Here is a 25581-nt window from a genome sequence, read left to right as displayed (position 1 = left end):
CCTGGGCAAAGCCCAGGAAGCTGCTGAGTCGAGCGTGTGTTGAGAACAGGAATGCTGTCCGAGCTCTAAGGCTGCGTCTAGCCCGGCTCGGCCGGGCCGGTGCGAACAGAGAGTCCCACTGGTGTGCCTGGCTCTCTAACCAGATTCAGCTGGGACTCGTTTGAGCTGCTCAGCGCTGGGGGTGGAAACAGTGGGTGATCGCCTGGCAAGATCTTCCTTTCTGCTGCACTGCCTTTTTCCTTGTCCCCTCTCCTTAGCCTTCCACTGCAAAGAAAGAACAGAAATAAATAAGATAGAGGAAGAGTTTGAGCAGGTTTGTTAAGGCTGTGTCTAGATAGGAGCTCAGTTTGGGCTCAGGATGTCAGTCTGAGGTCTGAAGCCACCAATTCACTGAAAACAGCCTGTGCAAAGCTTTTGCAACAAAGCTGACCTTGCAGCCTTCTAAAACCCCCAGCTTCGAATACAGAAACACTGCTGGCTAGAGGGCCCCAGAATGAAGTTGCTAAATATGAAAGGAGTTTCGGTTCGCTAGTGGGCTGGTGTCTTCCTTTCCCTTCCAAGCTTGCCCTTCGGTTTGGTGCAGGTGGTATCATTCTTATGGGAGAGCAATACATAAATGCTGTGAAATGTAGCCTTCACTGTAGCAGGTAAATTGCCAAATATTTTGTTTTGCCAGGATCAGTAATTCCCAGCTCAGGTACTAGTAAATCACAAATTTGCTGCCCAAACACATGGGGATTATGAATGTATTATTTTTAATTGTTAAATTGGGGCTCTTCATAGTGGCTTCTGGAACTTGAGGATAGTTTTATGCTGCAATCCTGAGGGTGAAAAAGCTCTTTTACTTGTTGCGGTTCTCTTGAAATCAAACCAGCTGTAAAATACTGTCTACTTTTGGGCTTAAAATAGCTGAAACCACCAAGTTTCCTGTGGTTTCACATGAAACCATGCACTTTGTGATGAGTATGCCTACTGTTGTAAAATAAGGGCACAGGGCACAGCCAGGCAGCTCAAAGGGTGAATTTGTCACCCTAGTGAAGGGCAAGAGCTGACCAAAGTGCAGAGGACCTGAAGCGCTTAGGGAGGAGTTTGGATTTTTCTGTTCTTTGCTGTATTGCCACTTGTCATGACTTTACCAACAATTATTTTCAACAGTTTTTTGAGCTGCAGCTCCCAGAAGCCAGGCAGCTACATGGAAATTGCCACTTAAAGAAAAAATCTAGCTCTCATCAATGTGGGAGTAAGTTTCAAAGTATAATATGGGTACTCATGATGGCTGAGAGCACCTGTTAGGGACAGGTAAACCTATTTTCTTCCTTGATGATCTGGGGATATGGGAATGTTTGAAATATGTGTGTATGGTGAGGCAGCTATCTTAAGGCTATTTATTATTATCTCCCATGTGCAGTAAACAAAATGCGAAAGTCTAATAACTCTTTCTGCCTCTCCCCGAAAGTTGGCATTGAAAGAGTGTCCAAAATAACATTTCTGTGCAGATTGTGTATTGTGGAGCTTCTAGTGATCTCACATCTGTGACTAACTGGGTTGGAACTAGATGAGCTTTAAGGTCCCTTCCAACCCAAACCATTGGGTTGGTTTGGGTTGGAAGGGACCTTAAAGCTCATCTAGTTCCAACCTCCTGCTATGGCCAGGGACACCTTCCACTAGACCAGGTTGCTCAAAGTGGAGTAGAGGGGGAGAGTTCTATGATTCTATATTTCTAGCTGTCATTTGAATTAACAATATTAAATGCAGGTTGATACAATCTCTCTTGTTGATTAAAATCCAAGAGTTACCAACAATGAAGAGAAGTATTTGAAGTTGCTTGTGCTATTGCAAACCATATTTATATCCAGGTTATCTTCAGGAAGTGTTTTCAGATTCAGGAGAAAACAAAGGGCAGACTTCTCTCCGTTGTTTGGGTTACATTCTCATTTTTTTAGTGAGAGAAAAACACAGATTTGGAAGCAGCTTATTTGCAGGTCTTACCCTTAAATAATTTAAAAAAATAAAGTCAAATCACTGCCTTCCACAGAAATCCTAAAGTGGTGAAGGGGCCTGGGATTTCAGTGAGAGCTAATGGTTACTTTTGCTGGAAAAAGAGGAACTGCAGCTGGGGTAAAGCTTTTATTCACTTATTTTTGATTGGTCCAGTTCTCTAAATCTATGTATGTAGGCCACAATTATAGCAAGCAAAGTCTTTTTGCTTGGTTAAATTTCCTTCCAGGAAGATTGTGCCACCGGTCATTTCGATCTTCTGCAGATCCTTCTGCGCATGTAAAGTGGACCCTCCTTGTAACCTTCCACTGCTCAGAAACACAGAGGCTGTGGAAAAGCAAGACGACCCTGCACTCTGCATTCATTCTTCACTGTTGGGAAACAACTCAGTCACGACACCTGGGTCTGAGATACTCTTTTCTCTGCTGCCTTGGTTCAGTCAGCCTTGTACATAGCATTGGTGTTGTAAACACATTGCCAGTGGCATGCCCAAAGAACACCATCTTGACTGAGGTCAGACTGATCATGGATACATGGTAAACCTGAGTAGGGTTAGACTACATCCATCTCATGCTGACCTGAACAGGTTTTTTGCTTATCTAGCCTGACTATCAAATACTCTTTAGGTTGTTTTCCTGTTAAGAACACAATGCAAAGAAAATGCAGACTGAGACAAGACTTCTTTAAATAAAACAGAGTAAGACATATGCATGAGGATTTAAGGGTGCATTATGCTCTGATTCTAACAACACTGGAAGTTGGTAAGATCGTACTTACTCTAACCTGACACACCATATGGTAGATGACTCTTCACCTTTTCTCAGCTGGAAATATCCTCTATTGTGTGACTAAAGCAGTATTAAAAGGGTCTAGTCATATTCTCACTAGACAAAATACCTTTTATTTGGGCTATGTTTGATATCTTTCCTTATCAGCATAGAAACTTCACAAATCATGATACCTCAATTATAAAGAGTGTATGTACTCACCAGTGCTTGCTGATCTAATGCTGAGACAAACTGTGTGTAACTACAGAGGATGGCACAGCATGGAAGGGAATGTTTCTGTCCCAGAGAGAGAGGCAGCTCTAATGCAAAGCAGTCTGCCCATTGCACATGGTAGTGAACAGAACATTAAATTCTCCTGAGCACCTCCCTCCATGCTAATAAACAAAACTCTGAAACCTCTCAGTGATAATTCACTGTAGGTAAGATCAAGTCATTGCGCTAATCCAAGGAGGTGAGATAAAATATAACATGTTCCAGAATTATTTCTTATTGTGTGTAACTTTATTTGCATAGATGAGTGCCCCTGAATGATGCTAAACATGGTGAGACAGCATGAAGTCAAATGGTGTCATTTAGTCACAATTTTCTTCAGGAAATCACTTGGTTTTCCTTAATCAGGCATGTAACAATAGCTGAAATCCTGCATGTATGATTGGTGTAGTGATAATAAAAAAGCAGCAAAAATGGGGCAAAAAGAGTAGAATATGCTGCTTTTCTTAAGGATATTTTTTGTTATTTCTGTAATCTTGGAAAATCCTTATAAGAATGTAGAAAAGCACGATAGCAAAACAGAACAGGTAATGGGTTTGGAAAACGTAGAAGGCCAGCTCCTTCAAAGTATAAATAACATGAATGATGATGAAGCAGTACAGGAACAAGGCATATTGATTGAAGGGCTGGAGTAGGTTTTGGAGTCCTTCATTCACCTGTGGAAAAAGGAAAAGATACACATTATGTCACACATCCAGTCCATGCTTCTCTGAGCACACCTGGCCCTCTGGCACACTCAGTTCATGAAAAGTTGCTATGAGATAAGCCAGCGTATGAATTGAAAGCACATCAGCTACACTGTTCAGTGGCAGATGTCACATCCCCACCATACCCATAACATAAGCTAAGCTTGCTTTCTCTGAAATGAAGATAACTGACCTCATATTTACTGCAAGAACAAGCATGCAGGTACACAAAGCAGTTCATGTGAAGTAAGCGCACATCCGTGGTATGGCTTTTGTGCATCCATCTCTACATCTGTGGAACAAACTATTGCCTATGGTTTTCCACTGTGTGGCCGTTTCACACCTTTACACATGTTCATGGGCAAACTCTCAGGTCTTAATTTAATAAGAAAATTCAGTAGTTAATTTGTTTAATCCAGATGCATGCCAGTAATTTAGCCAAATATATATTGGACCTGACCCTCACTGTTTTTCTCTGATAGAACTTCACTGATTTCATTGGAACTACATCTACTTCACATAACAGTGAGATCCTATCTAGGCCCATGGATTAGCCATATGAATAAATAAATAAATCAATGTATATGGAAAACTTCAGGGATTATCTGGTGCACAGCTCAGTGCCATTCTTGTGCATGGTCTGAGCTCCTGTATACAACCACAACATGAATGCTACAAATAGGGTGTAAAACATATCCTACTATCCTGTCCTGATTTAGAGCACAGAAGATGCAAAAGAAGGCAAACATTGCAAGTATCTCTAAAACTTTGATGATTTAGAATCAGATACTCCTTTTAATCTCTGTCTAATGACAAATTGCATTAAACTAGAGGAGAGTCAAGCGTACAAACAGCCAGTGTGATCAGGAAGAGCAATCAAGACTTGCAGCTGTCCCATTTGCTAAACTCTGCCAAATAGAATGGTCTCTTCTGGGCTGGATTACTGTTAACCACAGACTCATATGCCTGAACATAGGATAACTGCATCTACTTCTGCAAAAACAGGCTGGCAAAATCTGACTAATTGTCTAGAAAACTTACATTACTTTGGGAGATTCTTTAATCTGCTTATTTATTCCTACATTTATCATCTCAAGTCATCTAACTGTAACCCAGGAAATTGCTCTTACTGTAGAAACAGGAAACTGATCAAAGTGATGTTCAGAGCAACCCCTCTGACATTCAGGGGGAGGAAATAAGGAAAAAACCATGTTCTTGGATCATTACATCATACTTTTAATTTGTGAGTTAACTGTTCTTTAATATATTTTATAGCATTGAATGTTACCACAGTTCATATTCTAGGGAGTAGAACTCCATTCTCCTTAAGCATGTGTACAAGTTGTAAAGATCACCTAGTCAAGACTTTAAAAGAAGTCACAGTATTACTCAACACGCAAATGAATAAAACCTTACAGATTGCTTAACATATAATGTGAATGTTTCAGTCTTTATTGTGTTCAACCCTTTTTTTGTTTCCCTACTTACTGATCCTTTTACTGCCTGGTGATGAATCTGCTCCATTCTCTCTTCATGAAGCCTTTGCTTTTCCTTATCCTCCTGTTCACATTTCAGTTTAGCCAGCACAAAATGCCACCTCATCCTCTCAAGCTCAAGATGAGCTCCTGTGACCTGCTGGTCACAGAGCTGTTCCAGCTCCTCTGCGTTGGTGGAAACTTCTGACTGCAAAGGGCTGGTTCCTCCCATGTCCAAATATCCTGTAGGACACTTAGCATCCATGCTCTCTGTTTCATTGTCTGAGCTGAAGGATGATGTTGGCGTGCCTGTGATGGCCTCCTGCTGTAAATTGGAGAGAGGGAGGATAAATTAATATTTAAGCTGATAGTTGAAAATAGAGTATGGTCATCTAAGTCAACCTGAATATTTGTTCAAGTGAGTATTCACACATTTGTATAATGACTCACCGGTTATATAATATCCATTATTTCCCTTCAAAAATTGTGTTCCTAAAGTTGGAAATCTTTCACTGAATGTTGGCTTACAAAATATGAAATATCCACCATATAAAAGTTTTCTGATTTGGAAATGTAAAGAAAATTTTGAAAACATTTATTTAGGGCCTGGTTGATGAAAACCAAACACTATGAGCCTTTTGATCAAATGAAAGGATTTCACATCTTGTGAATTTGATGTTAACCTATAAAATTGGGAGCCACTGAAGTTCTTCACCTCTGAGAAGAAACTCAGATGTCTCACAATCCTCACTTTCCTTTGCAGATTCAGTTTCCTGGCTGATTCACATCTTCCACAATGCGCTGTAGTTTTACATCTGGAAGAATTTTATTTTCCACTTACCATCTTTTCATGCTGCTGTTTCTCCTTATCATTATTCTGGGTTTTCTGGAAAGTAAGTTTTAAAGCTTTCTGATTTTCTTCAAGCTCTTCCATAGTCGTTTGGAAAGAATATTCTGATTCTTCTAGATCACTGTGTTCTTCCAAATCTCCTTGTATTTTCTGGTCTTTAGCAAACAGGGTTCCTGTCTCAAGATGGGGGCCCTCCACTGATGTCAAAGCATCTCCAGGGATATTCTAGAATAGAACATAGAATGGGGATAGCTCTGTGCTGACAATGAAGCAGGTGGCCCATACGCAAGAAAAGGAATGATTCTGAGGATCATGGGTACATACACGTGGGCATACTGGAGCCTATAGGAAAGTGGCTAGGGGCTTAGCTCTCATTTACATTCCATCATGTTCCTTGCCTATGTATGAATAAAAAATTAAAGCACTGGATATAGGTCTGTAGTTATATCTTCTGAAAATCTCACTTGTAGGCTTTTTAAGAAGAGAATTTGTCAGCACTTCCCCTTACAGTAACCTGTGGAGCTGCCTAGGGGCCCCCAGGAAGTAAGAATAGTATATCACACTTCTTTAAAATGTAACATAATTGATATCCTTCTGCAGTGCAGAGAAGGATGGCTTTTCTTTTCTGGAAATAAAACTTGACTGAAAATCTACCTCAGTCTAGGGAGTTTCTTACTGCCTCCAGTATAGTCAGATCAGAACTTGTAGGGTATGTCTAGTCATTAGCTAGAAATCCATATTACCCTTTTAACTGACTGCAGCTAGGTAGACATTTTGACGTGTGAACTAAGAGTTCAGCCTTTCATTTCCACGCTCACAGTACTTGCTGCATTTTATAAAAATGATATAAGGCATAGATTTTACATCTGGTAAAAGATTTATGAAAGTAAGACAGTTGTTTGTTGTTGAGTTTGAGGAAGAGGCGCAGAAGAGGAAGAAAGTAAAGCAAGCTGATTACCATGGGTAACTGATGTCCAAAGACAGAGCAGGTAGCAGGCTAAACATAAGGCAGCAAACTTTTCACGGGATTTCCACACATACAGTGTGAAACCAGCTGTCCCAGTTCAAAGGCCATGACACAGTGACTGCAGAGATTCTGCCCTTAGCCCTTGGCCGACTTCATAAGTGCCCTGTTGCCACAACAAACAGATGCTTGTTGTTGGCAAGGTCACATTCTATCACACTCTGTTTTGACTGCTGGAGCAGTATCCAGGCTCTCCAGGGTGGACCGAGCCTACCTTCCCCTCTGTCACAGATCATCCTAACCTGGTCACTGTTTTCCCTCTTTAAATACATCTGTATGTTGCAGTGAAGCTTTCTGCCAGAATTTGTGGACTCCCAGAACAACCCTGTGCCCAACCCAATTAGCTCTTTCTGGGAGGCAGGTTTATTGGATCATTGATAATAGTTATACCATTTTGGTGTTCCTGGATAGTTTCGCTTCAAGGTGTTGCACTGAACCTCATGGATGTATTTAGCCCAGGAATTTCTGCATTGTCCTCTACTCCCTATTGTAGACACGCCAGCATTTCAGTTTCCCATCTATAAACCGGAATCCCTTGCAGGGACTGATCACAAGCTCACAGTGACTTTGTGAGACACTGAATGTTGCCCCCACATTCAGGTGATGTGAGCCCTTTAAGAATCCTAAAGAAAACTTTCCTCTTACCTGTTATTAAGGAGTAAGGAGATAAAGTTCTACTGTTATTAGTCTTTATAAAGCACCTTTCAGAAAAGGATCTATCAATTATAGAATATATAATGTAAATAAACACAGCATCCTCAATTGCTTTTTGCCCTGTTCCCTGTGTCAAATACACTAGTGCAAAGTCAGTGTATTTGCTCGTAAGTGATGTGTGGAGAGCTGGATGACAGATCCAGTGAAGATAAGACAGACTAATGAAGTTACTGAGACCACTTTTTGTGGCATCATTTATCAAGTGTCTTGTCAGTTTATGGCTGGATTTTCAAATCCCAAGGCACACTGAAGAGAGAAAGATCCACAGGGCTCTGGATCATCATCAGTTTTGACTGAATATATTTTAATTTTAATTGTTTTTGGTGCTGATGATCCAATTACCCAGTTAAACATATGTCCTAGTTATCGAATAATCAGAAAAAGAGCAAGAAGAGATGCAGGATACTTGGATGTTCTTGTGTATTTTTGTATTTATCTTACGCTTTCCCAAGGCAATGTGAATTTTCTAAGAAGACACTGAAATGGAACTGTAGCAGTCTTTGTGCTTTTTTTTGCAGTTATATTTCTCGAATTCTTGATGGATTGTGCAGATATCATAATGCTTTAAATGCTGACTAATGATGTATTTGTTCAAAGAGTCTCAATATACCCACATGAATATATTTCTCCATAAATCTTAAAGAACTGTAAAAAGCATTTTCGACTCTGTCCAGGGATCAAACATTGTGGTGTAGTTAGGCAATCAATCTGACTTTGCTGAATGACTTAATTGGCAAGTAGGAGGCACAGGGTACTGTTAGGTAGACATTAAATATACAATAAACCTCCTACAGTAAATAGGCATTTGCAAAATCATCCATTCTCCATGTACCAAACACATTTCAATCTTTTGCAGCTAGACTCACTATAAAGTACTTCAGCGAGTTGTGAAGTTCTCAGCTCTTGTCCTTGATTTATTGTTTTAAAAGATTTGCCTTCACATTCAAACCAGAGAAGCTAATTTCTTCTTGAGCCTTTTCATTTCTTCTCTCACCCCAAGAAGTGGAAGCTGCTACTTCCATTTTCAAATTATTATCTCTTTTGCTCTGTTTTGCTTTCCTTTTATCTCTCCAAACTTGGTGTCAGAGCTGAAGTTAATGCATAGCAGGAAGGTATACTGTTGCTGTCATTTGTGCTGCAGTTATTGCCATATGTTGGAAAATTTTACTTTCATTTCCTTTTTGATACGATCCTTCCACAGTTGCAAGGGCACAGTAGGGCATGTAACAGTTCGGATAACTGCATATATTTAGAGAGTGAGGGACATTCATGCCTGAGTAGGAAGTCTCTCTTCACAACGTATTTCAATATCTGAAGGTAATTTCTGTATAAAGCCTAGTGCATCACATGAGCATCTCTGCTGGAGGTCCAGTTTGTAGCAGTATGTTAGTAATCTCTGTATATTTGCAACATCACTAAGACTTCCAGGATGCCCAGCATTTAGAAATTCAGACAAATGCCCAAATATTTCTTTTTTCTGGTTGGCCAAAATGTACATTCAAGAAAAGAGTGCAGATTTCAGTGAAACTAAAATACACATAACCCTCATCAAATATAATGGCCAAAAAATTATGATCACCAACATACCCAAGCTTTTTAAAGGCTAAGCTGCCACCTCTGTGTATTTTCTGATGAATCCAAATGAACTGTTTTAAATTAACCTGCCTAATTGTGCTTCACTGTTCCTTTCAGTGAATTTTGATGACCACTCAGAATATACGTTTGAATTTCCTGAAGATAAGCACAAAACGCATGGGCTGTACATGCTGGATAACAAAGACAATAATACTTCATGTGTACTGAAAGTGGTCTCATTTTCCGTACAGTTTGCTTAATGAACTCATGCTCTGCTCCTGTGTCAGCACTGGAATACTTCATTTTCATGGGCTGATTTATCATCGTTTCTTTTCTTTTGTTTGTGCACCAAGAAAAGAGTTCTTCCATTTTGTTAAAATGGTGCAAAACTATTTGCCCGTAAGATTTAATTGCCACGTACAACATATATACATACATACATATCTACATATGTGATTATTTTAAGATATTTGTATGTCATGAAGGACAGAACAGGAAATATGAATATTTCTGTGACCCATCAGGGCAAACTGATTTTCTGAGTGATGGTTTGGTTGAAGGATATGGGTGTTATAGTAATTGATGAAGATATGAAAACCCTCCATGGATCAGATTACCATTAGAATAGGTTAGCAAATCTCATTTTCTTCTATGACATTCTGCTGGTTGTCATCATCTGAGAATTTCACCTAGAATATTTCACAATTCTGAGGCACTACAGATAGAGTTGTGTTCTTTTACCTGACAAATAATACTGAGACCCCCAAACCCAGGTAACTTCAGTATTTCATGAAACACCAACAGATCTGTTTCATTAGGCCTACATTTTGGAGCTTCCTTAATTTCAGACTTCACTTTGTATTCACTAAAATTCTAACTATATTTCAGCAAAGATACAATCCTGAAGCCTGAGTCCAGCCCCACTTGCTCCTGTGAAAAGGTGCCTCCTGCCTTCTCCCAAGGCAGGTATTAGCACAATGCTGTCAAGCTGTCTAAGCTTGATAGACAGTTGAAAGATGAGAGTAGAAGGCTGTGCATGTTGTGTCTGAGTGAGCAGAAAAAGCCAAGTGCCAACAACCACCACAAAAGCACCACCAGTCTGACTATCCTGGAATTTTATACTAATTTTGCACAGCTGTAATTGACATCACAAGATTTGAGACAGCACAGCATTGCTGTCATGATATTTGATGGCAGCTTTTAGTCAGAAATAATTATATGGGACTTCAACAATATCCAGAGTTTCAGTAAGGAGTTGGTGGTTGGGTTTTGGTATAGGACCTTCAAAAATCATGAATGCATTTGAAACGGAAAAAAGGCTTTTTTTGAACACTTGACAGAAAGTTCTGCAGTTATTCCAGGTAGTATTAGAAATAAGCTCTGAATAAACATAAAATTGTTTGCAAAAGCTGAGCTACTTTTCCTGCTGGTTCCACTGCAGTCAGCATATCGATCACTGAAGAATTAGTGAAATTTTTGCTTCCAAGTGAATTTCTCCATGTTCTAAGCCTGAAGTTTTGATTAGTTTCTGGATCACTGATGGGAGTCTGAGCCAAGGAAAGGACAGTCCTGAAAGATGAATGCAGTCTTTCTTCTGTTGGCTTTGGGCCATCAGTATAGAAGATGGCCTCTCCCATTGCTTATGCCTACAAGAGTTTCACGACTGCCTGCAGATGTGTTGGACCCCTTCAGAAAATGACAGTCAACCGACAAAATGTCATTTCTTCCTATGTAGATGTTGCTTGGGTGGTATCTCACATTTGAGGTAGTTCAACTTTCCTCTTTATAACCAGTTTACTCCATTCATTGCAGGGACAGGAGCACTTTCAATAGCTGGCAAATCTAATTTTTTTGAATATTCGGGATATCTGTGTTCAGATGAGACGATTCACTAAAATTAGAGTGTACTGTATCTCTGCTTAGAAAGCTGAGCATATAGGCTGAGAAAGGAAGGAAATGGAAATATACCTACTTGAGAAGCCATCTCAAGTGTTCTGAGAACTGAGGGGTAGCACGTATTCAGTAAGCAATCAGACCTGTGCTCAAGGCTAAGACACCATCTCAGAGCTGTCACCGTGATTTATTTGGATACCTGCTCTTATTCTCCTCCTACCCTGGGAACCAGCTCATGGTGACAGCTGTACTTAGAAGTACCCCCACACTAATACCACTCACATTAAATGTCAGCCTAGTTACTCAGCCTGTTCCATCTCATACTGTGTGGTCAGAACTGTCTCAGTATGACATTAGCATTTGAAATGTGTTTCTCAGTTATCAGGAAGTCTTCTCCAAAAAAAGATAGTTATTACTTCAAAGAGAAAAAAAAAGTTCTCAAGCCATCAAGACTACATTTTTGGGTTTTTTTTAAGAGATATCTGACATTTCTATAAATGTTTGGGAATGGTACTTTCCTCTTTTTGACTAAATTTACTGAACACTAATACGTCTGTCTTGATATACATATGTAGACGAGTCTCTTCTCCCAAGACATTACCATATAAACCAAGGTCAGATGATTCAGTTAAAAACCCAAGTTGTTCCTGGCACTGCTCTACTTCTGTAAATGGAGCATATTACTTATTTATACTAGCTGACTTTTTTTCTCAAGAACGAAGTAGATTTACAATCAGAGCAGTGGAAGCACAACGCTGCTTCTTAGCCCAGTGGGTGGAAGTTGATAATTCAGAACACACATATAAAGAGCAATCTGGGAGATAACACTTGGTGGTTTAGAGAAGTAAGGCAAAAAAGAAGACATGAAAATCCTCATAGGACAAAGAGACAAGCGAAGAAACAAGTCAAATACATGGACTGAATAAAGAAAGGAAGCTAACAAATAGCTTTAAATGGCAATTGCTCCCCTAAAACAAAGCAAATTAATATCACCAAGACTGAATTCCCTCATGGAGAAGCTCTGGGAACAAAGAACAATAGATGACTCAGAGAGGAGCAAAAGAGCAAAGAAATATTAACTGAACATAGACACTCTTGATGTGAAAGGCAGTCTCTGTATTCAATCTGCATTTGTGTATTGCATGTGGAGGAAGCCAGCATTGCACCATCCCAGGGCACGCATCCCCTTGGCTGATGTGTGCAACCCTGCTAAAGCTGTGTCTCTCAGCTCCCTTCACATTCTCCCAGACAAGTCCTAGAGAACATTTCCCTTTTGGGGATTTGCATTTACTGAAAAAAACTTAACAAGCAACACAAGAATGTCCGTCCAGCCTCCCCAGCTGGCTCCAGGTCTTCATACTTAGTCCTTAATATAGATCCTGTTAAGTATTTCTACCAGCATGACTTGTCTTCACCATCCAGGCTATCAGCCTGCTGTTTCCTGAAAGCAAATACTTACAGATTCTCTGTCAGCTAAAATGTCTAGAGAAACTGCCATAGCACACACTTTTTCCAAGAAGCAACTCCCAGAGTTTCCCCTTCAGCGTTTCTCTGAGGCACCTAACAGCTGCTCTAATGTTAGCTAGGAGGTCCCTAGCTGGTAAACGCTTAGCCCTATTCCCTAACTTCCCTGCTGCTGCTCCAAGCAGCCATCTCTTCAAATGCCAACATCATGCGACAGTGGGAAGGAGAAGAGGGGGAGGTCATACCACAGCCTATACAGCACAACTCAAGAATGATGGTGATCGTCACAACAGAGTCAAGCCTCCTTTACCCCCCAGTTTTAAAGACAATACTATAAGGAACAACAGCCTTATATAGTGAAGAAGAAAAACGCTGTATGGCAACATAATAATGTCAAAGAAAACATATCACTTTCTAAGGCATGGCACACCATTCTGGAGTGGGTCCAGGAATGGCAAAAGGGCTCAAGCAGCCAGATGTAGCAGCATGAAGAGATTTAGGTTATGCAGGCAAGGACATAACAAACTTCAGGGAAGTGTCTATCACCAATACAGTTACCAATATTCACCATATTGGGAGATGGAGCATACGCAACACTGAATAGTCTCATTCTCTCTGTCTCCAGTTAAATGGCAATTAGATTGCTCTGGAGCGGATGTGTAACTGGACAGGAACAGCCTATAAGAGACTTTTCTCCATTACAGAGCTTTCTTGCAAAGGGTGTGTCTGGGGCTCTGTGTGTGTCTGTGAATAGTAAGCCTAATTATAGCCTATATTGTCTAGGTGGCCATATAACACGTTATTATTATCCAGTGCCAGACAACAGTAACACTAGACGTGGGAAGTTCATCAGCTTACTCTTAGACACAATTTATCTCATCTAGAACAAGAAAAGGAAATGGAAACCCAGAAAAACCAATCTTGGTGAGAAAGCAGAGAATGTCTGCTGCAGCATGGGGCTGCATGGCCACCAACTTACCAGGTGAACAGGATATTTGGTGTCTGCAGACTAGTTGAACATGAGTCAGCAATATGCCTTAATGGGGGATGAGGGTCAACAGCATACTAGACTGCATTAGCAAAAGTGTAGACAGCAGTTCAAGGGAAGAGCTTATTCTATCTGTTCAGTACTTCTGAGATGACATCTGAAGTACCATACCCACTCTGAGTTCCCCACTACACAAAACAGTCAAACTGAAGGAAGTCCAGCAGAAGTATCCTAAGGTGATTAGGGGACCGCAATACATGAATGAGACACCTGGATTTATTCAGTCTACAGAAGAAAAGTCGGGGGGGTAGATGGGTCTACCTGCTGTATTTACTACCTAATGGGCAGTGATAAAAAAGACCGAGCCAGATCCTTCTCAGAGGCACACAAGGAAAGGCTGAGAGACAATGAGCATAGTTCACAGCCACAGAGGGAAACTCTGATTAGATACTAGCAAAACTTCTTCACAGTGAGAAAGGTCCAGCGCTGGTGCACAGAGAGGCCAAATAACCCTTGTGATCATGGGCTTAAAGTCACTTTCAGGTGGAAAGAGCAACTTCCAGCTCCTTATATGAGGAAGCATTTAGCTGAGCTAAGCTTTAACCACCACTCTACAAAGGGAGTTACCTTCAATCCACCAATCAATAACAGCTTGTTCCTGCCAGCGGCTCTATGCTGACCGGCTGCTTTGCTTGCTGTGCTTGCTGGAGAAACTCAGTCTGTGCTGTGCTTCTGGCCCAGGATGTGGGAGGATGTGGGTTACTGATGTGTGAATGAGAGGGAGAGAGGTGTGAGATTTGAGGGTGGTGCAGGTTCACATACTGAGCTGAGATGCCAATTTGTAGGAGTGAAGAAGTACAGTAGGCTATAAAAGAGGGCTGTCTTTCTCTGTGCATGTACCTTTTCTCTCATGGAAGGAGTCAAACATACCCAGAAACTTAGTGTCTCATAAGTCAGATGTGAAAATCTCAAAACTATCTTATAAATTTTAGAAAAATGTCCTTGCCAATAGTAAGGCCAATGATGGCCAATGTGGCCATCAACAATGCGCACGTTCTTTTATGTAAAACATAGTATTCCCTAGAAATCAACTAACTGGGAAAGAGAATAAATATTTTGCGTATATAATGTCTTGATTTTAGAGCCATTTTGGTGCTAAAACTGATAAATGCCAGTTCAGATCATAGAAATATGATGTGTTATCATTACGCTTGAGTCTTCAGAAAGTAGAGATAAGGTTAAAGATTTCAAATCAATATATACCAGAACAATGAGATACAATAGCTACAAGTATATGACCAGCAGGTTCTATGCTGGCAGTTGCAACCGGAGATAGAAAAGAAAATAGAAGGGGAGAGATTCTGAAGCAGTCGCAGCTGTTTCACACTCAGTATCTGAAGGAAGCTGAAATAGAAAAGAAATGATGCTCAGAAGGAAATATCTATCAAAGAAAAAGGAACCTGAGCCAGCTCTTAAGAAGGGATGGTTGGTTCTCTATTATCTCAGAAAGCTTGTTGCTATGAACAGTGTCAGAGGCCTTTCAGTCTTTGTATGGTCTGATATTTTCCAAAAAGGGGGAAAAGCAATGTGACTGGGTCATTTGATTTACCTGTAGGTAACCCATTAGGATAATGCATGGGAAAATATGTCTTAAATGAACATTTGCCAAAGCCGATTAGAGAGCTTTCGCTGCCAAACAATCTGGAAGACCTGGAACATCTTTGAAGGATGAAGATCACAGGAAGTTATATACAGCTGACAAGGATGTGGTGGGATTCAGAAACAAACAAAAAAAGATAACTAAATGTAAAAGGTGTTTGAGGAAGAAATGGAGAAGGTATATCAGCCCATGAATCAGTAAGCAAGGATGGGAAAAGGAAGGTTGGGTAGGACACGGAAGTATCATACCCGACTCCGCTGTTAAATGCTTCTGCATTTTGCTAACATCTCCTTCCTTCAGAAAATACTCTTCAGAAATCCTCTTAGCCTGTTTTAAATTTGATTGGGGAATATGCCAACAGTGTAAATGTATTCAAAGACAAAGCCAAAACACTCCTTCTTGGGAAGCTGAAGTAGATGAGGTAGGTTATTAAAGTATGATGAGTTCTGCCCTGAAGAAGGAAGGTTAAAAGTTCAGAAAAAAAAAGAAATGAAAACTGAAGAATTATATTCAGACTGCTGAGAATAATTCACTTGGTTGATGATGTCAGTGTTTTTACCTACCTCCTAAGCAGAGTTAGCTCTCCAAAGTGATCACCTGACATGGACTTTTCAAGGCCTTATACCATCAGGTCCTCAGGTCCTCATCCCCCCTTCCCTGACAGATCATCCAAACTCTAAGTCCTGTTGACCTGGGCTTATTATGTGTTTTATCTATTTTGCACAAAATAGAGTCATAAGAGGAACAATCTTTAAACAATCCTAGTATCTACTAATCCAGCATTTAAACTGCTCACTTGGAGAGATGTAGAGATTTAAATTCATATCTCCACTTCAAATCAGATGAAGGATTCAAACAAATCCAAATTCTAGATTTTGGTTTTCTGAAAAATGTCAGATTGAAGCTCTCATCTCCAGCAATGAATCCTGAGAGGAGAGTGAAAAGCTACCTCTGAAGAAACACAAGACAAAGTCTATTCCTCCCTTTAGCATTTCCAGATGGCTATCTTGAAGTGCCAGGATATCGATCAGCAACTTTTAAATTCCAGTGAGTTACTGTTGATGCTATAGTTCCTAAATCCCTCTCTGGGTTTTGTCCATGTATCTGCCTCAGAAATTTAGGGGACATGTTTTTAAAAGTATTGGTGTACCCAATGACATCTCTATGTGAAGGTTTAGTCATTATAATTTTTCAAGAGCAAATAACCAGCTTAGGTGTTTGGCTCTCAATAGCTAAAAAAACAAGAGGTGCCAAAGTCATCAACTGGGTATTTGCTAAAGATGACAAAAACATGGATCCCGTAGAGCTAATGGGCAAGATTAAGAAGAAATACTATTAACTCAGCATTTAACAGATGAAGATTTGACACAAAGCTCTCAGAATTCAGTTCATTTTTGTGGATTGTTAGGGTTGACCTTAGGTTGCCCAAGCTGAAGAAAAAGCCTGTGGAGGTTTGGACAATGAAACCAGAACAACTGAGTCTATTCTGGTTTTTCATGCCACATGATCATCTAATGAGATCCACAAATGAGCTGGCACTTAGTTCAGCTTTAATAAACTTAAAAAAACCCCAAACAATACCTCTGCTGTATTTAGCAGCCCTATCTAATTTACTGTCAGTCAAAAAAGTAACACATGGTGGAGAGGCAAATAAGATTTATTTTTAAATCTTTTGAGAATGATTCAGTTACAGTAGGTCATTCCCCCCACAAAGGCTACGTTCGTCTTTCTCCACAGTGAATTCTGTGAACTGTTTCATTGAAATGTTTTCATGCAATTTATCTGATTCTCTTCGGGCAGTGAACGTTATTGGGCATTTTCTTGCTCTTCCAATACAGTATTGCATGACTTTCATATATATAGACTGTGAGAAATTTTATCTAGGCTTTCTTTTATCATTGCTCATGACATTTTCAAATGACTAGTTCTCAGTGCCATTGTTAAAAATGGGAGATATCTGCAGCCCCTTGTTTTATTTTGTGTTTGCCACACAAAGTCACTTGGAACTACTTCTTTCCAATTGAAGTGTTTCTTGCGTTGGCTCAATCTATTAGTGAAGCTAGTAGAAGCTAAAAAACATTGCCAATGTTTTTTGAATGCTGATGTATTTTTTGCAAAGACCGATACACACTACTTTGAAGAGAAGGAATCAGCAGGTCAAAGTCTGATCCAGTGATTGCTGAACAGAAAGGTTTCCATCAAAAGCAGTGTATTTTGGTTTTGGCAAAGATTCACTTAGGTGATTGTCCTAATTTTGTCCATATTACACGAGATCTGACCTATTAGTTCAGCTGATGTCTGCAGGGACGTCATCAGTTCTGGTAAGATTTCACATTCTCATTCCAGCGTAGCTCTAATGTAGGTGATAGATCAATGAGACATTTCCTGGAAACACTGTTTTACATCTGAGTCCTGAAAACAGGCACTTTGCCTGACTTGGAAGAGCAGCATTACACTGAGCATCTAGCACCTGCTCTGTACAGTGTGCAGACCAATGCCATCCAAACTGACCAGGTAGCAACAACCCAACATGATTGTTTCTGTCCACTGTTCTGGACACCTTCCGTGCAAAGGCTTTTCTGGTACCTGCTTCTTATAATAATCTGACAGTATAAATGATCTCTTCCTTTTAATTTCATTTGATTCCATCAAGTCTGGCCTACAGCCTTCATATATGGATAAAAGGGCTGACTGTTTTGCCCTGCAATGGTTCCCCCCCCTTTTCTTTCATTCTCAAGTCTACCAGATGCTGTAATTTATACTTCCTTAAGTTTCCTTCTCAACAGTGATTGCTTCAGTGCATGCATGGCAGGTTCTCCATTTAGAGGTTTCAGTGATGCAATATCACAGGAGATACACTTCCAGAAACATTAGGGAATGTTCAAAAAAGTCTTCCACCATGCAATCCTCCGAATGACTCCACCGTCATTGGGACCTAAACAGCTTCACAGACTCAAGGCCTGTCAGTACCATGCTTTTTTGCTAGCACAGATTCATTATACAGAAACCTAAGTTTTGATGGTTTTATCTTTCAATACCCCAGCTATATGGAATAGATATGTTCTCTATCCTCTGTGTCTTGCTGTTACTCATAATGTTGATGTTTTAGAATGGGCCATGCTTCCTTACATGCTATCTCACTTTATTTGTGCCTTACTGTGGTACTTATTCTGCACCCCTTAAAAAATTTCCACATACTTTGTCACTGTTTGATAAAAATATGGCAGTATCACAGTTGCTGAGACTCTATCCCTTGAACTGTTCTCCAGTCATACACACTCTGTATCTTGAGTTTTTCTGTGTACTTGTGAGGTGTAGTTGTGAAACGGTGAAAACCATTTTTCACTCCATACATCTTTTCCATATTTTCTCATGTGCCTGGTGTGACATTCCTGTTGCTGCGCATGAGGCAACTCGCATCTACTATAAGCCTTCTGTCTCTATGCCCTTACATGATTTTAACCTTATAATGATGGATATGGCGGGCACCTACCATTTGTTTCCTTATCCCTTTCTTCATGGTGAGTCCGACTGCTGGATATATTCACATTCCTATTATATGTGCATTGTGATGGTAGTTTGAGTAGTTTGAGCATCCTCATCAGTTCTTTCTATCTGCTTCTGTGAACTTTCCAGTGTAGACTCCTGCTCTTTTTACCCGATGTCTATTACAAAAGAAAATTGCCTTCCCCAGAAATATTTTCCTGCCTCAGTTCCTGTGAAGATCAGTTCTCATAATTACTTCCTCTTTGTTCAGTTCTCAAAGCCTGTTTCGTTTCATATTCTGCAAAAGGGAGCACAGCTCATCTTTTCTTCTTTTGATGTTCCCAGTTCTCTCGATTAAAACTGTTCATAGGAAATAGAGACTCCAGGATGGGGCAGAATAACCAGCTAATTCAAAAGTACAGTTATGCTTAGCTCTTCAGTTCACAGGAAGGAGAGAAATGGCATGAAGGAATCAATACCTTAGGAACACCCTGGGAAACTCACTTAAAAACATTAACCATCTATCTAACCGTGACAATGCTTCAGTGTTTGCGGCAGGTCTGTTGTTTTAATCTAAAAGACTCAAACTTCTTCCCATTTTCCCTTCTCTCCTTCTCCTCTCACCAGGGATGACAGCATCATCTTCCTACTCACTAAGCATAAGCAGGGCACCATCTTTCCCCCCCTCCCAGATTGCCTTATATCTTGGCTCTGTTTAAATCTTATCACTCTTTCCTACACAGCTTTGCAAAGACCATCATGTTTTGCCTGAGAGACTGCCAAAGTGTTTGTCGATGGGCTGATAATCTTGTTGCTTGACTACTGTCACCTCCACTTTTCCAGCTCTGTTGCCTCCAGTCTTTTTGCTACTCACATCCCAAGCACTACTGCTATTTTTCTACTTTGCATTTTGCTTATGTCTCCAGCTCCACCTTCCTTTCTTTTTACCATCTTACTACTTTAAACATAAGCTTCTTTCTTAAGGCTTTAAAGACTGCTACAAGGTAACATCACTATGTTAATTAGATCTCCTTTGATACAAAAATTACAACACCAGACCACTTTATTCTGCTAACAAACACCTCTGTGAATAACTTTCCTGATCTCTCATGATTGGTTATGTAACATGATATGAAAATCCCTACCAGGACCCAGGAAAACTTCTCTAGCACATACTTCAATTTCCTTCTTAAGTCTTTTCTTCTCCAGGCCTTCCAGTTAATTATGAATATTTTGGAGGGTGAACTAAAACTACTTTGGAGCATGCAGAATCACATGGATGAAACTACATCTCCTCCAGCACAGAAGTCAGGAAATAGGAGGCAGGCAGGAGAGAAGATAGGAAAGATGGCTTTGTAATCACGGCTTTAAATAAGGTCTCTGGTAAACTGTATCCTGACCTGGCTCTACTCCAGACTGCATTTATTGAGGAAACTTAATGTCATCCTATTTTCCAGGCTGGAGAGGACAACCCTGGTACAGGTGAGCAATGAGGGCAGCACACAGGCCAGTGAGGCCAGTGTGGCTGCTGCCTGTGCCTGGCACTGGGCTTGGACATGGGGTACTGAGCTGACCTCAGACAGGCTTCATGGAGTCCTCTGCAGAGAGAATGAGAGGCTTGAGAGACAGAGGCTACTATTTATGAGCCCAGCATTAGTTTATCTGATTTTGTTGTATCTAACTTCTCAATGGTAAGAGTAATACTGTCTAGTTTCATGTTTACTCACTCTTTTTTATGTAGACTTTGAACTACAACAGAATTTAACACCCGTGACAGGGAGAGTTTACCTTTTCTGTTTGATCTTTTTTTTAATGAAAGCTCTTGTCCAGATTTCCTGCACTGACTTGCTAAATAAACAGATCTTCAGAAAACATCCATCAGCTTACCTCAACTGACATCATTTTGAAAGGGCACAGAATTATGCAAGTTTACACACAATGATCAAAGTACCCAATGGTCCTTTCTTTAAAACTTTATACACAGCTCTACATAGATATCTCCAGTTATACTCAATATGAAATTGTTCTCTTCTGAAAAAAATGAGAAAGCCTTTAAAGGTTTAGTCATGAAGATACATGGCCTGGAAGACAGAAGGTGGTCCAAAGCAGAAGAGCCCATGTAATGTAATACGATTCAGAAGTGAGAAAGAAAACAGCCTAGTTTTCTCTAGCTTTTTTCTGCATATAAGCACAAATGACCTTCAGTAAGGTAAGCATGCCATAGTCATCCTGCCAAACATTCGTACCATTACTTCAAGCTCAGTCCCACACTGCTGATTTGGCATTTGGCACAGATGACAAGGGAAGACATTTCAAGCAAGGTTAAGGAAAAAAAGCCTCTTAAATTGATAATAAAATCTGTGCAAATGATAGCCAATAACCAGTTAACATTGACAAGCTCTACTCCACTCAGCTTAGAGATGGTAAAATATTCAGAGAAATGCAAAAACCACAATGTAAGAATGTAAAATACAGAGTAACTCCAGTTAAAAAAAATGCTGAATCATTAATAAGCTAAAATGTTTTTATATTGAGAGGGTAGACATATTGACTCTGGTTTCTGTATGGCTGGTTCCTGCTGCACAAGGATTGTAAAGGGAAGGCCTTGGGTTAAATCTGCACCCTCCAAATCACCACTCACTAGATTTGTACTGAAGACAAATATGACTTTCATCTCATTCTCATTCACTGTGACCCCTCTGCCTTTTCCACCCTGATGTCAGGAATCTGGATCTCCAGTTTAGTTATCCTTACCTCACCCTTATCAGTAACAGAATGGATAAAAGATAAAGGGGCAGAGAAACCAGCAGAAGCTCCTCTGCCACTCCTTGGCACGGCTTCCTCCTGACAAGCGGTGACTCCTTTTTCCCTCTAGCCCAGCAGAGCTGGAGGAAACTTCCTCTTACTCATCACAATCTTCAGCTCTGAGATGTGACTGAAGGAAGCAAGTCTCTTTTCCCTTCCTCACTTCAGACTGCCACTCTCTGCAGATGCCTGCAGGTGCAGACTGCCTGCATCAATGTCCTCCAACAGGCAGCTTCACTACATAAAAAACTTCGTATTTTCCTTTCCAGCTGTGCAATACCTTGAAGATACTGCCATACCTCTGCAAGGAGGAAAAGCCCACAGCTCATTCTCTCCTACATTCCTTCTGGAGTGCTTACATACAGCCACTCATCTTTCCAGAACTCCTTCCTGTAACTGCCTGTCCAGAGTATATGCCTCCAAATTTATTTGTTGGGAAACATAAGCAAGGCACAGCTGAGGTCAGAACCTATGTTACAGAAGTCCTTTTTCTGAGGCAAGGGAATACTCATTCAGCCAGCTAAAAAATACCCCATGACTGAATAAATTCTGAAGAAACTGAAGAGGAGATTAGAGGACCAAATCCAAGGCAAGGGAAAACAAGCAGTTGTGATAGTTAATAGACACAAGGACAGCTCATAGGAAAAGAATAATGAGACATGGAGCATGATGTAAATGAAACAGGCCAGATGGCAGTACAGCTGTGGGCAAACTCAGCTAGCTCTGAAATGAGTCTTCAGTTACTCAGACTCCTGACTGCAAAAAAAGCTTTGGTTGTCTCAAGCAAGTGGCAGTTTGTTAACAATTACCCAATTGAAAGCAAAATGGAGCAGGTGATACTAAGGAATCTATTAGGGCACGTCTGATGAAGAGCCATAAAAGAATGTCCACGTCCTCTCTTTGTTCCAATAGCACAGATTTAGAGACACTTGAGAAAGCAGAGTTATAACTTAAACCTGAAATAACACAACAGCTAATAACTTTACCCTGTATTGGGTTATCCAGTTGACATCAGTTCCAGGAAGTCCTTTGAGGTCATGCAATGGCTTCAGGGATGACTCAGTATGAAAACAGGAAAATGAATCCATGAAGCAGTGTTGTGAAATAGTTTGAATACATAGTAGTATGGAATTTCTGTGATAGCATGTATTTCACAAACACCTGTAATCTACCAGTGACAAAAAACACAAAGCAAAAATTTAATGCTAGCCTAATTCAATTCCTGTGTGAATCAGAACAATTCTTCAGGGACAGCAGTGCACTCATGTTAGATTCCTAGCCTTCGTGCTAGATTTTAAAGCAGCTACTACGTACCTGATATACAGCATGATGCTGTTTTTGCAACAGTTAAATGGATCAGTGTTTCACTCTTAGAGCAGTGTGCCGAATGTAAGCCTCAGAGTCTCTTCTGAGTGACTGGGATATGAACCAGGAACCAGTCTCTAGAGGAGTAAAAAACGAGTAGCAGCAATGACCTCAAGTGACTTCACATACAAGTTCCCAGAAACTGTATATTATTTAACTTATCATCTGAAATTCAAAGAAAAAATCTGCAGCTGATATAAAAATGTCCAGAATATTGCTGTTCCTGCCTATGCTAATAGAGCAGAAAAGTAGCTTCGAGCACAAGAAAGGTAGAGTTCAGTTCAGGTATTCAGAGACATTTAGTGTACATCATCAAACGCTAGCTGAATGGTTTCCCTAACTAAGCAATGCCATCAGTCTGCAGTTCATTGGCATTCTCCCATGCAGCTCTAGAGGCTTTCAGTGGATCACGACAAGTGTCAGTGCCAAGTGCTTGCCCTTGAAATATTCACACTGTATCAGCTTGTAATTTAGATGGGACGTCAACTGTCCACCACTGTATGAGCAGTTCTGGGGAAGGCAGACAGAATACAGTGTATTTCCCAGCTGATTAAATCCTCCTCTATATATCATCTATTTTTGCTCTGTTTTTTCTGCGGTCTGTTTAAACATTATAGGACATCTATGTTCTCCAAGACCAGATTGCTTTGGTTTTGTACTGCTTTATCATCACACTCCTTATCTACACAGGAGAGGAACTGCTGTTCTTTTTCATTAAGAAACATCAGTTCTTTGTTACTGTACTGACTCTGTTACACCTAATCGAAAATCTCTGGAATTATTTGCTTGCTATTAGGTCTTCCTTTCCAATACCAGCCTTTACTGGAATTTCTGACTGTAATCCACGATGTTGAGATGTAAGAATGAAAGGCACCTTATGAGAAGGATTAGCCACGTGATATGAACAATTGGTGGGCTTTTTTTCTGGTACTTCACTTTTGGAGAACTCATCCTGTCCTCCTGATGCCCTATCAGTCCTGTAAACTAGCTCACTGGTAATAAACAGTTTCCTTTATTAAAAAATCATAACATTAATTGAGTATGGTATAAGATTGGATGAAGAAAGTATGTGCTACAACATTTTGTCAGCTTCTTGGGAGCTAACAAAGTGTCTTCTCCAATGCTATGTGCAATGCCAGCCTAAAGGTTGGATCAGATGATCCTTAAGGTCCCTTCTAAACTGGTATTTTATGATTCTATGATTCTTAAATACCCCAAGCGAAAAGGATCTGACTTTACCATGGGAGGTTATCCTAGAGTATAACAGCTATTGCCAGGAACATCTAACATTGTACTTTTCTCTAGGTATTAGTCTTAAAGTAAACCACCACCAGGGAAAAATAAGACCATTACTTTTCATAAACAACGTCATGATCTTGTGTGTGCTCACTGGAGGCAGCACTGACCAGTTATGCTCTAGATTAAAGAGAATTCTGCCAGACTCTTGATTCTAGATGATTGCTAAGCAGAACAATAAATGATAAATAACTAAGTAAATAGGAGTCACTAAGCAAAACAAGCAGAGAAAGAGAAACTAACAGAAGATCGGGGATCAAAGAATAGGTCAGGGAAGAAAATACTAGGAAAGATCTGTTTAAAGGAAGACTGAAGTTTCCAGGTAAAGCTGGCATCAACAGAGCATGGCAAGGTTATTCTGGGATCCAAACCAGTTCACTGAGACATTCTTCATTATTTTTATACTAATTAGAGCCAGCTGAAGGGTATAAAAGAGATTACATGGCATAGCTGCTGAAAATATCTGAGAACAAAACAAGTCAGTTCTAGTCTTGTCTTTCTAATTCAGCCTATATTAAACAAAAGCCCCCCTGTGAGCCTAGAAACCATTTGGAAGAATATTCATACCTGTCTCCAGTCATAAATCATACTGCTCATTTTTAGAAGTTCTCTATGAGCCTCAGCTTCGCAGCACTGTAAACCTATTTAGGTTATGCAAGCTTAGACTTTGGCTCAAAATGAGCAAGCAAAAAGAAGAAAACGTATATCAAAACCTTATTCCCCACTCCCAAACTCATTTTGGTCAATAGAACCAGTCATAAATCCTGCAAATGTTCTTGACTGGTTCTTTTTCATTAAACTTTATCACCCATGTAAGTCTGGGTTATCAGCTAGACATGCTAATAAAGAGGAAGAACTCTAACAGCAGCTAGAATGTGAATCAGGAATGTTATGCTGGATTTATGCTGGAGTTTGATGCAGAATAAATAGATTCGACATCTGCATTACTGGCTGGATGCTTCCGCTTTGCAGCTAGGTTAGTATTCTTCAGCTCCGGAAGAAGAAAGTTACTGCCATGCTGCAGGTCCAGACCACTAATTTGCTACTGCTAGGTGAAACCTAGATAACCCATTGTCCAAGTGTATAATCCCTTTGCACCTTCAACTGTCTCTGTCACTCCCCTTGTGGGAATCTTTGTGGCTTATAAGATCTCTGCAATCTCTCTTTCCAACCCCTCCGTGACTTCCTGGTCCATACAGCTCTTCACTGTCTACTAAAATCTCTCTCTTCTGGGGATAAGTGAG

General features: G+C 40.2%; 1 protein-coding gene across 1 annotated transcript in view; it reads right to left on the bottom strand.

The window, feature by feature from the left end:
- Nucleotides 1–3268: 3268 nt before the first annotated feature.
- The window catches only part of TMEM247 (transmembrane protein 247), a 57569-nt gene continuing 35256 nt past the window's right edge, over nt 3269–25581 (bottom strand). The window contains exons 2-4 of the mRNA XM_030498755.1: nt 6059–6292; nt 5231–5542; nt 3269–3712 (exon numbers count right to left, since the gene is read on the bottom strand). Of these exons, the coding sequence (XP_030354615.1) occupies nt 3503–3712; nt 5231–5542; nt 6059–6151 (615 nt within the window). The 5' untranslated portion in view covers nt 6152–6292 and the 3' untranslated portion in view covers nt 3269–3502. The remainder of the gene's footprint in view (nt 3713–5230; nt 5543–6058; nt 6293–25581) is intronic.

The sequence above is a fragment of the Strigops habroptila genome, chromosome 10 (assembly GCF_004027225.2).
Source record: "Strigops habroptila isolate Jane chromosome 10, bStrHab1.2.pri, whole genome shotgun sequence".
NCBI classification, from domain to species: Eukaryota; Metazoa; Chordata; class Aves; order Psittaciformes; family Psittacidae; genus Strigops; species Strigops habroptila.
The sequence above is the reverse complement of the archived record's forward strand: the minus strand, read 5'-3'. Positions and strand labels throughout refer to the sequence as shown.